The sequence below is a fragment of the Monopterus albus genome, unplaced genomic scaffold (assembly GCF_001952655.1).
Source record: "Monopterus albus unplaced genomic scaffold, M_albus_1.0 scaffold106.1, whole genome shotgun sequence".
Lineage (NCBI taxonomy): Eukaryota > Metazoa > Chordata > Actinopteri > Synbranchiformes > Synbranchidae > Monopterus > Monopterus albus.
The window spans coordinates 1,943,818-1,959,581 of record NW_018127986.1 but is presented as its reverse complement, the minus strand read 5'-3'; the positions used below and the strand labels follow the sequence as shown (position 1 = coordinate 1,959,581).

Sequence of the window (15,764 nt, the reverse complement as noted above, 5' to 3'; positions counted from 1 at the left end):
AATACATACAGGAGTTCACTTCAACCATTGTACATATTACAGAAGAGAGCGATAAGAGTTGTGCATAAGATGGGGTACAGGGATCACACCAATGTAGCTTTCATACAGTCTAAATTGTTAAAATTCTTTGATTTAGTGGAATATAAGACTGCTGTGTTTATGTATAAAGCCAGGAACGACTTATTACCTGGTGGAATCCTAAAGTTATTTGGTGAAAGGGAAGGGGGATATAACTTAAGGGGTCACTTAAATTTAAGGGTTCATGCTATACGTACAACCAAAAAAAGATTTTGTATTTCTATAAGTGGGGTCAAATTATGGAATAATTTAACTGTGGACATGAAAAATAGTACTAGAATTGAGGAGTTTAAACATAAATATAAATGTATGTGTTATACAAGATATATGCAAGAATAAGATTATTCGAGAAGGCATTAAGGAAATACTCTGTTTATTAATGTAGAGATACTGCTTGCAGCCAATGAAGCATTAATTTTTGTATAATATGATGTCATGGGGTAGGACTGGATAAGTCTGACTTCTTCCTACTCCATTCAAACATGTAATATGTGTAGGCAAACTGATTTTGGATTAGCATTGGTTAGATATGTGCAATTATGTGTGTTGTTGCCATTTGTTCATTTGTTCTGTTCTGCATGTTTGAAAGAATCAATCAATCAATCAATCAATCAATAATTACTGATCTCATGGCCAACTGATTAAAAAAACTTCTTAAACTGTCATTCCTAAGTTTTGAGGACATGCCAGCTAAGCTACAGAGTGAATCTGAAGAAAATCTATTTTTAATTTTTACATTTTCAAATGAGGGAAGTTAGGAGGACAGCAGCTGTCTACAAAGTACTTACTCGAGGAGCCCAAGTGTTTTCTTTTAACAAGATCAATCACAATGCTATCAATACCACTATGATCAGCAAATGTTTAGCCTGCTAAATTGTTTCACTTATGAAACATCTTCTGACTGAGGGTCCCCTGGTTCCATCAGCAGGGTTGTCTATCTGAGAGCTATCAGATGACCACTAATGGGCCCTCCGCAGCAGGCTAAAACCTCAGAGCACATGGCTGACAACTTTCAGGGCTGCCGCCATAAGCACCATTAAACAAAACAAGCAGGACTAGCTCTTTTTACATTTTAGGTGACACAGTTTGATATTCTGGTTTTAGGATTTAAGAAATCTGGATTACAGCTCAACTCATTCCTGAGTGTTTGACTTGCACTTGAGTGTGTTAATTAGACTGCAGAGTGAAGCACCAAGCTCAATATAACATAAGCAAAGTACACATCGAGCCTTATAAACACTAACTTATTGTGGATGAAGCTTTGTGAAACTCTGGATGTGGGCCAAGAACTAAGAGGAGAGGTGGAAGCAGAAGCTCCAGGATTACTAGTCTTGTTATAAGGTAGTATGGCAGGCTGACAGACTGCAGGAGTCATAGACTGAAGGATCAGACCGCAGGACACATGGCTGAGCATGCCTTCTAACACACAGGTTAAGCACACAAGAAGCATCATTCAGTGCAATACTGCAAAAGCAAATATGATTCGAACACTGGCCTGTGCTAAACTAACTGAAAAGGTTGCCACTTAATCTTTTTCTTAGCCAAAGAATCAATCTCATGTCAGCTGGGGCAATGCAGACTTCAAAGAATTATTTTCGTATTATACCTAAGAAAACTGCTGAAATTGCAAACATAGTGCATAAACAGTGATTTCAGATCAGTAGTTTAGAATCTATATGTCGTTATAGATGACTGTAAGCTTCAAGAAAGCCAATTCCTCTGGCGATGAACACCAATAGATCTTTTGCTGCTACCAGAGTTGCAACATACTGTATACTGCAGTTTTTTATGTTATTTGTTTTTTGCAAATGTTGGTCACTGCATAAATGAAAACAATTAATTCACACCATCTGATTCTCACTGCTGCTGCTTATTACTGGTGTGTTATGATTTATATTCATCAACAAAGTATTGGTTTTCACTGCAGACTTCCTGTTTTCCACAATGGCTTCATGAATAAGAGAAACGAGATTAAGGGTATAAGTCAAAAGGCATTAAATCACAGAGCAGGGCTGATGGACACCATGGCAGTAAGGACTCTGTGTTGAGATAAAAAGACAGACTGCCATTAAGTTTACAATGCTGACATGGTGATAGGAAAAAGTACAGTAAACCACTTACACACTACATAGACCAAAGATTGACAACACCAAAAGCAAAAGTTCTAAAAACATCTATTATTCGATTAACAGTCAAGCAATTTGCCTTTCATTGCTTCCTAATGTGACTAGTATATAAAGTGAACGTAATATAAACATTTTAAATAAAAAGCATAGAATAACTTGCCTTGAGAACAGTCATTCAGATTCAGACAAATCTAAATAATGTAGTCCACCCTTTGTGCATTTTTATCTGCTGTATATGCTGATATCCTTAAGACGTCCTGTGGTCCTTAGTCTGACCCGCTGCACTAGAGCAGCAGTCTGGGTTGTAGGCTAATCAGCTGATGTACACCACATGGCAAGTGTCTCTCAAGTCAAACCTTCCAGGAATAATAAAGATCAATAAATGACAAGGATTTTGCCAACATCAGTACAGATGTGACGATGTGCTCTGGACATGCAAAATCAAACTACATGGTAAACATATGATGAAAAAACAAATTGCAACTAACAATTGTCTTGCCAAGTCTCAATAAATCGGCTGAAAATGGCAAAAAAAAAAAAAAAAATCACAACTCCTACGATGATACTGTCAAAGTGGATGCTGTCCAACCACTGCTTAAAGAGTAAAGATATTACATTTACCATCACACAAAACAAAGAAAGAGAAAATCCTCATCACTGAGGATCTGGAAGAAGTGACTATCTGACTTTTTTTGCTTAAAAACTGTCCTTAACAATTCATCTCTTATCAAAACAGCTGCTGACATACTCATCGACTGATCAACTATTAAATGACAAATTTTTAAAATGTGTCTTACTCTAAAGTGTCTACATATTCCAAGAGTACTGTTTTACCAGCTGTCAAACCTGTTTAGGCCTTTAGTATGCAGCCTCATCATCAGGAAGCCTGTCTACTGTTGACCTTACTGTGAAACCACAGTTGCTTCACCTGTTCAGTCAAGAAATGAGATGACCTCATCAATAACACTAGGGGATGACTCACAGTCTATCCATGGCAATATACAGACACACAATAACTTGTGTGATCTGCTGGATACAATGAACACGCCTTGTGGCTACAATGAAGCTTCAAAGCCAATTTGTCTAATGATACCCCACAGTCTGTTTGAAGCATTTTGAACACTGAAAGTTAAAAAGAATGGCTTAAGTCTCCCAACCAATATAAACAATTGTTACATCGTAACAACAATAGTGTCTGTGAGCACAGAAAAGGGACACGGGTAATGCTATGCTTAGAGTTTCACTCTTATGTTACATTCCGTTTGTGTGTACATCCTTCTTGAGTCAGGTGGTTCTTATAAAAGCCCAACAAAGTGTCCTAACTTATTCTGTTGTCCTGCAAAGCACTATACAGGGAAGGAAGCTCATAAATTATTGATTGTATCCTCAGATCTTAAAATGTGGTAAATGTCTACTGAATAAAAATGGCACATAACACTGTGTGCCAAAATATCCTCTGCACTAGAGGCAGGATTCAAGACACTAACTGGATCTACTCACACTGCATGTTGTTCAAAACAGGATTATAATTTACAGAATAAGTTTAATATTATCTTCTTCCATTAAAAACAGCGTGGTACACTTCAAAAGGTACTCTCTGACCGGTTCAGGAGACATACTGTAAAACAATCTGCGGTACAGAGATTTCATCCTCGGCAGTAACACTATCACCCACTGTCAGCTTTGACTTTGTAGATAAACTACTGAGAAGCTTAACGTGATTCATAATTTCCTCCATGCCTCTGAGCTCGCATCACTGTCACATGTTGAGTCTGGGGTGTGAGAAAAGAATCGTATAAACTGAATTTGTCTCAGTTCAACAGCCAATGTTAACCCAAAAGATCATCGGTAAGGCAATTTAAATACTCTATGTCTGCGCGAGTTGAAGAAATGCACCTTGACAGAGAAATCCAGGGGTTCTTTTTACCTCTTAATGAATAAACTTTGTCAGTAGTATCTAAATCAAACAATTTGGTAAAGTCTTAAATGCTACACAGTGTCACGTTACTACTGTGGCATTATGCTATTAATATGTTATACTATTTTATGTATTAAAAATGACAGAGGTTTGGTTAGCCGAACTAGCCGGTTACCCATCTGCCCATGACATCTCTGCTACAGTTAGCCTGTGATACTAGCCAGTAAAGGCTTATTACGGTGTATTACCGCACAGGGTATTTAACATTAGAAGATGTTAGCCACAGGAATTGTGTAGGTGAGGTATAAGCGAGCCAAGAAAAGGCTACCGGCAGCCTATTACGACCATTCTGACCATAGCAGCCACGTTGCTGTCCACCAACCTCGCCTCTTTTCTAACAATTCTCATTACGGTTTCATCCCCTTTCTTCATCCACGTTAGCTAGCTAACCTACCATACGATTAGCTCACTTTAGCTCGTTGATGCTATCGTATCGACAACAACTGACAGTCGGAACATTAACGCTGAGTCGAGAAAAAGGGTGACAAAAGCCTTACTGTATCGTGGGCGACTCGAAAATCCTTATTTTCTGTTCATTCATGAAATGCAGACAAGATGCGGTCGATCTAGGGAGTCCTGCCGTAAGATACACAACGACGCCGCGAAGAAAAGACTTGTAGCTAGTACACGCCCTTGACGACGAGGATTGGAGTCCACATTGGATGCGTTTACTGCTCTTTGCACATGAATGGACGGTTCTGGTTCTCGATGTCATCGAACACGAAGGTGATTGGTGGAAATCTTCATCTAACGTTATTTGTGAATGTGTTACTGGATAGGTGCGTTTCATTTAGTCTGATTCTGGTGGAACGATAGACCAGACTAGTCTAGACATAAAAAATAATCACATATTGGATCCACTGTGACACTCTCCTTTAAAAACGGAGCTATTTCTGTTATTATAAAATAAAGTCAGTTATCTACCTCATCGTATTAACATTCTCTGTGGCAATAAATATATTCAATATAGTAAATACAACCCCAGCCCTAAACAAAAACTGCTTGTGACTGACACTGCCCAAGGGCCCCCACAGCCACAGGATAACACCATATAATTTGAGTCAGCAAAATTAGATTAATTGCAGATTTATCTGATTTTTGTATCAGTGAGGTCCAGTATCAACTATGACGGGCCCTGGGGTGCACCAACTGTAACACTGATATGACTACCTTAGAAGCGATGACTGTCTTTATCATTGGGTTACGCTGTTATGTTCAATCAATATGTTTTGGTCATCTTAAATAATTTCTTATAACTATGAGCTGATAAAATGTTTAACATCAGGCATATGTTAGATTTTTAAGTCTCACAAATTCTGCCATATTCTTTTTTAGTTAAAACTCATTCAGGCCATTTTATTCAATGATAAGAAAACATAACACTCAGGAAATTTAATTCATGCATTCACAACATGCACAGTGAATATTTATAAAACATATCCAAAATATTGGTACTTCACTTCAACACTGCAGGGATTCAAGAAATCTCTGACAATTACTTGAAGTAGCTACTCATTGCTTGATTGGACTGTGGGCAAAAATATATTAACGTAGGCCTCTTGAATTTCTTTTAAACACAAAACAGTAAAATATGACTCACTTTAATTTCATATTGCAGCATTTACATTATGTAACCGTTCACAAAATGTTTTTAAACAAAAACTAAAACTGCATTGTATGTCATCTATGACACAGTAATGCCTAGTGGGGCCATTATTACACTTAGTGCCCTAGAAATAAACCCTTTCTGACAAGGGCTGATGGTTGTAAATTATGTCAAAATTTTAAACACTGATGTGTGTCATCACTGTTTTTGTTATAAACTGCTAAACATTCTGGTCCAGTGGAACCTTTTCTAGTGAACAATGTATTACACACTGAAAATATCTACAAAATGTAGTGACAGTAGTTTTACGTTCTGCAGTTCACATGAAAAATTGTTTGCTTTCTCATTGGTCAGTGGGATGTCCGATTTGGTGCAGCACTACCACTTACTGTGTTCACAACAGTCAGTTCTTTCACATATTCTGCTATTCTCCTTATTGCAGTCGTAATATTTTATCAAGGACTTTCACCAATTTCACCAAGACACAACCTTGTTAATAAGTCAAAATAAATCTGATCCTTGTGGAGAAATATTTGTACCTGTTGTTATTCATAAAAGCTGTTATTTATTTCTAAAACCTTGCTCTCTTTTCCTCTCATTCCTTTCCCATTTTTGATTGCACACATTTCCCATTTGAATGCACACACTGTTTATTCTTATTCTCATTTTTATTGCTGCTTTTTATTTTTATTCTTATTGTTACTTTCTATGCCTGTTGCCTTACAACACATTGAAGGCCTCTGAACCAGAGTCAGATTCCTATATGTTCAAGCATACTTGGCAATTAAAGATAATTCTGATTCTGATTCTGATTCTGGTTGTGCAAAATATTAATATGGCTGCCTGTCAGTGATGTACAGTAAATAACTAAGTAAAGAGATGATAACTGTGATGATGTGGATGACAGTCATGTAGTTTCTCCCTTTAAACTAATACTTTAAAAACTGAATACTATCCTCAGCAGCTCTACTGTATGCCACCTTATCCTGTCGCTGGTACTCACTGGTATCTGCGCTGTAGCCTGTAGTGGTGGGTGGTGGGGACTCTGAGTCCACAGAGGCTGTATCTTCATCCTGGGAACAACCCGCCTGGATGGCCCGCAGGTAGCTGTGGCTGCGTGACCGGAAGCACCTAGGCGCAGGCAGATCCAGAGCCTCCACTGCCTGCGATTCTCTCTCACAGTACGGTAAGGAGTGTCCCCAACCCTGCCCGCATACCTGAAAGAACATGTGCATACTCACACGCTGAGGGTAGAGGGCAGACTGAGACACATGCATTCACTCAGAGAGCTATGCTTTTTTTTTTTACTTTAAGTAAAAGTTACACAGTTACTTTTCACCACTGCTCATACCTGTGACTCAAGATGTTGGGGATAGGGTGAATGTACTAATGACCATTAAAGCCAATACTAATGATGACCAGGTTTAGTTCTTGGTTCAGGGCTGGTGTAAAAATATTTCCCACTGTATTGTATGAATTACTCAAAATAGATTTGTTTCAGTATTTTCTTTGTTGCAGTGATTTGTACTGTCACTGTATGAAGGGAATAAGCGGTGACATCTGCTGATCTGAAATGTTTGATCACACAATGCAAAAAGAGGCCGAAATGACCAGTAGTAGTTATTTTTATGTTTCCAATTCTAGTAACAAATATGAAAATGTCACAAGTGGTACAAAATATAATCCCACAAAATCAGATGACTCCAAATGTATTAATTTACCATCAACACATGTTTCATTCTGGTTGACTTACCTGTCACCTTAAAGAAAAGTGAATCCTTAAGTCACTGGTGGATGTTAAAAGTTCTCATGAACTTGTGCAGACTGACACCATGACAGCTCTATAAACGGTGTGATTCTGCATTGCTGCTGATGAAGATGTACAGCAAGCTCCTTCAGGTTTATCCTGAGGCATATGTACCATATTGATATTCTACAAACATGCTCAAGCATATTTTCTATTCTATTCGTGGCTTGGTTATTTCAGCAGTCTCAGCAGACATTACATACGTTTAAACATTCTCTGTCAGTAGTTTCAACCTAGGCTGAATATATATATATATACTGTGGGTATGAATATTTTTTATTATACCCAGAAAAATACATATTTGTCATAGAAATGTTGGTGGATCACAGACACACATGAGAAAACAACTAAACTACTGATTAGCCACTGTAATAGCAACACATCTGATAAGGCAGTAGACATACCTGAGTGCCTGAGCCTCTGCCCAGTATGCTAGAGCACTGACTGAAATCACTGTTCCTATGGTGTGCAGAGTCCTCCAATGGGCTCACCAGACAGTCTAAGTTGTCAAGACTTCGATTAGTCGACAGTTCTTTAAGGGATGGCAGGGAGCTGTGGAAGTGAATATAATAAGCAGCCTCTTAGAAATCATAGACCGGAATAAGTGAGGGCTGTGTTTAATTGATGATATCCAGGGGAAACTTTAGATTACACTCCAAAATGTTCCCCTGGGTATTTTAAAATTAAATACAATTGAGATGTCTGGACAGTGATATGTGCTAGGGTGTAAAGGAAGCACAGAGGAAACAATGATTTATGAGTAAACCAGTTAAATTTGACTTTATAAATGTGTTTTCTGATTCAACGATGAATGTTTTTTGATTTCCTCTGTTCTGGCTTGCCCTTTTGGCACCAGCCGTTAGTGAAAATGTATGTGCACTAAGCAGCAGTTTGTGGTGGAGTGATTTCCATGGATATTTGCATGTTGGGAAATCAGGACGTGAGGGAGCAGGTACGAGTAAAGTACACATTACTGAGGGGACCTGCATGGTAAGAGAGGGAATGTGGGGCAAAGCGGAAAAGTTATGGGAGGGTTAGACAAAAAAGGCAGTGGGTAGTTGTGTTATAGGGTAAGTGAGCTGGGTGGGGGGGTCCACACTGCCTGCCTATGGGTGACACTGACCTCAGGTGCTGCATAGAGCATGCACTTTGCAGAGGAGACCACAGATAATCCTCCCGTATGAGACCATAGCAACGAGGCCTGTCCATGTGAATGTAGGGGTAAAGCACATTACAAAATTTCACCTCCTTTTGCTTTTTGTAGCTGAGATAATATAATATTATCAAGATAATATTGTATATTGTTTCTTGTCCCCTGTTGTTAAGCTGCATCTACACCTCCACAGAAGGCTTCTATTGATATGCTTTGAATAAGCCTCTGCACATCCAGACAATTATTTGTGACGTGATACTGCCACCTGCTGACTAACTTTGGGGACATGAAAAAATATTTCTTCCCACAGTTTTAACAACAAATACCCCTTCAGTGTCTGTTTATAGTATAATGAATTAAAGTAAAAGAGAACAAACTCAGCTATGGCAGTGAGTATGATGATCAAAGTCATAATCCCAGCATGATGAAGCTGATTCTCTATGCTGTGGCACTTACTTGCGTGAAGGTGGTGATGGCTGTTGCTCACTCAGGGACTGCTGGGTGGCTTTCAGGTAGCTCTGGCGACGAGCTGCAGATTTAGGGGAAGGCTTGGGGCTGCCCTCTGAGTCTTCGCTGTCTCCTAAGTCTCCCATAGCTTTCACATAGCTGCCACTGCGCATCCTTCGACAGGGGATCTCAGTTCCTCTGGCCCGGCCACGACCCAGAGTTCCTGCCCAGTCCCCCACTGGGACCTGGATTATGAAAAAATATACAGAGTTATGAAACTTGGTCTGTGCATGATTTTATTCCTTTTTTTATATATATAAATCTTCACAGTGTGATTCTTGCATGTGCAGCAATGGTGCTTAACCCTCTGATGCACAACATGGGTCAAGAGTGACCTGAGTAAATGATTTAACATCTTTGCATGTGATGTATGTTATCACTAAATATTTAATGAATTCCTCAATCTGTTTGCTTTTAACATCACAAACAATTATTTTTATATTACTTAATTTTATTTTTGAATAAAAAACATTTTTGGATCAGTATCCTGTTAATGTGCAACACAAGTCAATAAATTACCTCATTTATTCTCAATGGAATTTAATAGGAACCTTGAATTTGCCTATGTATTTGAAAGTAAGAACATATTTTACTGTGGATTATTCCACTCAGTGTCACAAGACTGCCCTAACACAAATGTAAGTTTTTTTGTATTCTTCCTCTCAGAATATCCCGACCTATGGGGCTTAATCTGCTAAAGTGACAGAAAGAGAGTGTCTCTCAATGACTTGATGCAAGATGTTATATTCTACCAAGTAAATATAAGGTAAAAGTATGCTGTTGTGTAGAATAGGTTGTGCATCAGAGGGTTAAAAAAGAAAATATGACGGGGATGATTGTCATCATTTGTGGGAAACAATCTATAAATGTGACTGAATGCAAACAATGAGTATGAAGTATACATGATAAACAGATTAAGCGTCTGCTCCAATAAAACAACAAATCCAAAAGAAATGATAGAAATGTGTGCAAACTTACAATGATAATGAAGATGAATACACACTGGCCCTCCTACCTGAAGGAACTGCTGTGCCAGGTCTTGGTGGCATGACTTTGATTTAAGCAGGGTCCTGTTGACTGTAGCAGAGCCCTTCTGCAACACTTGTCTGGCTTGGCTAAGAGTAAGAGTGGACCAGGAGCCCCTCTTCACCAATGTATCATCCTTGCTTTCCTTAGTTCTTCCTTCCTCTTCCTTGGATCCTACCTGTGCAGCTGGGCATGCCAGGAACTTGAGGTCACTGCTGCTTTTCAAAGTCTTGAGAGTATGTGCAGAGATGGTGTTGTAGCCCTGTGAAATATGTCGGGGAGCAGCCTGACTGTCTGACACCGCTCTGCCAAGAGTCATCATGCTCAGTGGGTTGCGGTATCCTACAGCTATAGTGCCAGCTTTGGTAGTGTCATTGTCCAGGGCATCTTCTGAGCTCCAGAGGCCTATTGTATTAGGCCTAGGTCTCTGCTTAGGCCCCTCAGTTTTAGCCCTGTCTTTACTCTTGCTCCTGCGGGTTGGTCTACCACCATCCTCACCAGCACCTGTGGTGCCAGTCATTCCTCCAGCAGAGCGTCCATTTAAGCTGCCTTTAATTGCAGAGTTTTCCAGGGACTGGGACTTGGCAAATAGCTTCTGAACAGAGTGCATCAGGTGGCGTATGCGGCCTGGACTCTCACTGCGTTGCTTCGACATGCGTCCTCTGTGGAACTGCAGAGTACTGAAGCCATCACGCTGCAGGGGTAGGTGCCTCTCCAGCTGATCCAAAAGGTTGGAAGGTAACCGATTCATTTTGGCTGCTGCTGCAGAGGAGATGGTGGCTGATCCACTGGTGATTATAGGAGCACCAGTAAGGCCCAGACCCAAGCCCATACCCATAGACAAAGAGGTGGATAGTGTACCTGCCCTGCTGCCCTGCCCAACTCCACCACCCCCAGCCATACAGCCCTGGGGGCAGTCAACCTGGTCAGTCTGGGAGGTGAAGTGCAGACGAGGGAAGGTGCTACTGCTGGACATTTGGCTGAAAGGCAGCAGGCAGTCTGGGGTCAGGGTGGTGGAGCTGGTGGGGGGGCACTGGTGGAGATGGGGGTCCAAAGTGCCATAGTGGTTTATAGTGGGGCTCAGTAGAAAAGAGCCATGAGGGTCGGAGGCCAAAGGACAGAGAGGCTTCTGTGGGCATCCCGCTGATTCACATGAGTCGGACAGGTGACGATTGCGGTTGGCTCCTAACCCTTTCATGGTGGCCGGGATGTCGCCCTTAAAACATGTCTCCAATCAGCAGGGGCTTACAGACCTGAGGAGCTCATCCTGCGGCACAGAAAGATACAGAAATGATCTATTTAACATGTATGTCTCTGACTGGTGCTGTTATTTAGTGCATACATTCTGATAGTTGTGTGGAGGTGTATTCAAATAAAACAATACTTCTGGACATATCCCTGCCACATTTTACTTAATTTCTTTGTTTACTCAGTTTTTATATAAGTTTAATAGTCACAAGAATGTTTAATATCCACATGCCAGTGTTTGTCCCTTTATAGCGATTATAGATAATAGTGCATAACAGTATAGCATCCATTTGCATGCAATAGAAGGCCTTAGAGGGGAAGCTCTACATATCATACTTAAAACTATTGAACACATTAGAGTTAAAGCCCATTTAGCAGTGTTTATCTTGGTGGGTCCTTGGATTTACAGAACAGAAACTCAGCTAGAAACAAGGCATAAAAGACTCTTTCTGTTGTGTGGTGAGTTTCACAGAGACAGGATAGCACAGACAGTACTGTGGAGAACAGAGCTGCTGTCTTCTACATTAAGTTCCCACAGAAGTTGATGAACACACCAAACCACCAGGAGGAGCACCAGCAGCAAGTGTACAGAGGACCCCAGATTTTGGAGGAAAACACACATACACTGTATTTGGGTCTTAAATTAGATTAAAAAAAATATATTATATCAGTCTTTAAGTTTGTATGTATCTAACCACAAATGATTTTCATCGAAAGGGGCAGTCTATTCAATTTAGTATGAACCAGAGAGCCAGAGGCCTCGAAAGGGGCAGTCTATTCAATTTAGTGTGAACCAGAGAGCCAGAGGCTCAGTCTAAGAAATCAGTGATGTACGACCTAGAGCAACTCTGCTGACAATGCATAGGAGAACAATTTTGTGACTCATACATGTGAATGAGCTATATATTTAAGAAGCACTATTTGTTCCAAAGCAGGAAATTAACCCTCATTTCCACAAATCATTTTTGATACGTCGCCATCCTCTCAAATGTACTTACTATGGGATAAAGTAAATGTACTTAGTTATTTTCCAAAACTACTGTGTTGTTGGTGTGGACTGTAATATAAAAAGGTGTTTCTGTGAAAAATGACCTGGGAGAACTGGGAGATCCTTTGTCAGGAGCCTTACATATATAAGCTTTAGCTGTACTTTAGTATTTTGTCAGCATTGTACAGTAGCTGAATAAACCTTTGTGAAGTTAGGCCTACATTGCACTACCTGCAGTAATTTTTACAGTGCCTTGCGAAAGTATTCGGCCCCCTTGAACTTTGCGACCTTTTGCCACATTTCAGGCTTCAAACATAAAGATATAAAACTGTAATTTTTTGTGAAGAATCAACAACAAGTGGGACACAATCATGAAGTGGAACGAAATTTATTGGATATTTCAAACTTTTTTAACAAATAAAAAACTGAATAATTGGGCGTGCAAAATTATTCAGCCCCTTTACTTTCAGTGCAGCAAACTCTCTCCAGAAGTTCAGTGAGGATCTCTGAATGATCCAATGTTGACCTAAATGACTAATGATGATAAATAGAATCCACCTGTGTGTAATCAAGTCTCCGTATAAATGCACCTGCACTGTGATAGTCTCAGAGGTCTGTTTAAAGCGCAGAGAGCATCATGAAGAACAAGGAACACACCAGGCAGGTCCGAGATACTGTTGTGGAGAAGTTTAAAGCCGGATTTGGATACAAAAAGATTTCCCAAGCTTTAAACATCCCAAGGAGCACTGTGCAAGTGATAATATTGAAATGGAAGGAGTATCAGACCACTGCAAATCTACCAAGACCTGGCCGTCCCTCTAAACTTTCAGCTCATACAAGGAGAAGACTGATCAGAGATGCAGCCAAGAGGCCCATGATCACTCTGGATGAACTGCAGAGATCTACAGCTGAGGTGGGAGACTCTGTCCATAGGACAACAATCAGTCGTATACTGCACAAATCTGGCCTTTATGGAAGAGTGGCAAGAAGAAAGCCATTTCTTAAAGATATCCATAAAAAGTGTCGTTTAAAGTTTGCCACAAGCCACCTGGGAGACACACCAAACATGTGGAAGAAGGTGCTCTGGTCAGATGAAACCAAAATCGAACTTTTTGGCAACAATGCAAAACGTTATGTTTGGCGTAAAAGCAACACAGCTCATCACCCTGAACACACCATCCCCTCTGTCAAACATGGTGGTGGCAGCATCATTGTTTGGGCCTGCTTTTCTTCAGCAGGGACAGGGAAGATGGTTAAACTTGATGGGAAGATGGATGGAGCCAAATACAGGACCATTCTGGAAGGAAACCTGATGGAGTCTGCAAAAGACCTGAGACTGGGACGGAGATTTGTCTTCCAACAAGACAATGATCCAAAACATAAAGCAAAATCTACAATGGAATGGTTCACAAATAAACATATCCAGGTGTTAGAATGGCCAAGTCAAAGTCCAGACCTGAATCCAATCGAGAATCTGTGGAAAACTGCTGTTCACAAACGCTCTCCATCCAACCTCACTGAGCTCGAGCTGTTTTGCAAGGAGGCATGGGCAAAAATTTCAGTCTCTCGATGTGCAAAACTGATAGAGACATACCCCAAGTGACTTACAGCTGTAATCGCAGCAAAAGGTGGCGCTACAACGTATTAACTTAAGGGGGTTGAATAATTTTGCACGCCCAATTTTTCAGTTTTTTTATTTGTTAAAAAAGTTTGACATATCCAATAAATTTCGTTCCACTTCATGATTGTGTCCCACTTGTTGTTGATTCTTCACAAAAAATTACAGTTTTATATCTTTATGTTTGAAGCCTGAAATGTGGCAAAAGGTCGCAAAGTTCAAGGGGGCCGAATACTTTCGCAAGGCACTGTATATGCCATACAGTGGCACAGCAGTCACACAGCAGTGGTCTGACCACTGTAACAGGGGCAGAGCAAAGGGGGTGGCCAAGGGTGCCACTGACCACTCCCAGAATCTGACTGGCAACCCCCAGTGCCACCCCTGCCAGAGTCTAAATGTGATGCTTGTCAGCGTTAATGTATAAAAAATGAAAAAGTTAAAACAATGACAAAGAATTGTTGCCTTACATACAACTAACATTTTCTGATGCTTTATAATCAATATTGGTCAAATTAGTTTTATTTTATATCATGCATGCAGCACAATATTTACAGTACATTCAGTTTGCATTCATGTTGTTGTGGAGTACCTGGCATTAATCACTTCTCTGGTGGGGGAACCATTATCCACTGTCACTGTCCAGGAGTAAATAAGGAGCACAGCCAAAGTTACCTAAAGAAAGCACTATATGTATCTTAGTTCTACACAAAATAAACAATTAGATTCTTAATAATGTGTGGTTTATATCCACCCTTCTCTAAGTCTGTGCCCCAGCCGGGCCACTCCATCCAAAATTTTCTAGCTCCAACCCTGCACTGTAAAAGCAGAAGAAAAAGTATAGAAACACAAACCAGAGCAAATGAAGTATTTCAGGGTAACTGTCACATGTTCTTCTGCCAAAGACCTACTCATTCTCAAAGCTCACTATGAACAGAGAGTAATCAAAGCATCAAGGTTATGGAAACTCATAACTCACTTAGCAGAAATCTATGCTGTATTAAATTGACTCTAACAGATGCTGTTTGTATCACAGTGGAGTGACTCACTGATAGTCAATGGTGAGAGCCCTCTCCCACAGCAAGCATGAAATCTTGCCTGGGAGCTGAATTCAGAATGTTAGCTATACACATTTTCATTCTACTGCGTTGGTTTGCCGCTTCTTACGTCTCTCTGACCTCCCAAACACTCTCCGCCGTGTGAGAACAGCCGCTTATGTGAGTCAGTGTTCCTGGACAGGCACAGCAGTGTGCTTATAAATACACCAGTGTTCTACAACGGCACAGCCTGTTGTAATTCATCCACCCGAGCTAATAGTAGCCCCATGTGTTCAAGTCCTGTAGGTGCCACCGCTGACAAACTGACACACACCTACACACTGGCACTCCAACACACACTGACACACATGGACACATTCACCCACCCGTCCAGCACACCAACGAAACCCTGACAAGTGGTGAGCATCACAGGGGCATGATGAGTCAGAAATAAGATCCACAGTTCATGTAGTTCTGTCACAGGTTCAACGCGTCTGTCTGTCTGTCTGTCTGTCTGTGTGATGGTGGCCAGCAGATGAATGAATCCTTGGATTGTATGTGATGTTGTATGTGTGATGCAAATATGTGTCCACAC

The 15,764-nt window shown here is 40.5% G+C and overlaps 1 protein-coding gene across 2 annotated transcripts in view; it reads right to left on the bottom strand.

Moving 5' to 3' along the window:
* dlgap4a (discs, large (Drosophila) homolog-associated protein 4a) overlaps positions 1–15,764 on the bottom strand; it is an 86,225-nt gene that overhangs the window by 15,472 nt on the left and 54,989 nt on the right. For both annotated transcript variants that reach the window (XM_020610605.1, XM_020610606.1), the window contains exons 2-5: positions 10,271–11,548; positions 9,205–9,440; positions 8,000–8,147; positions 6,792–7,005 (exon numbers count right to left, since the gene is read on the bottom strand). In XM_020610605.1, the coding sequence (XP_020466261.1) occupies positions 6,792–7,005; positions 8,000–8,147; positions 9,205–9,440; positions 10,271–11,479 (1,807 nt within the window). In that variant the 5' untranslated portion in view covers positions 11,480–11,548. The remainder of the gene's footprint in view (positions 1–6,791; positions 7,006–7,999; positions 8,148–9,204; positions 9,441–10,270; positions 11,549–15,764) is intronic.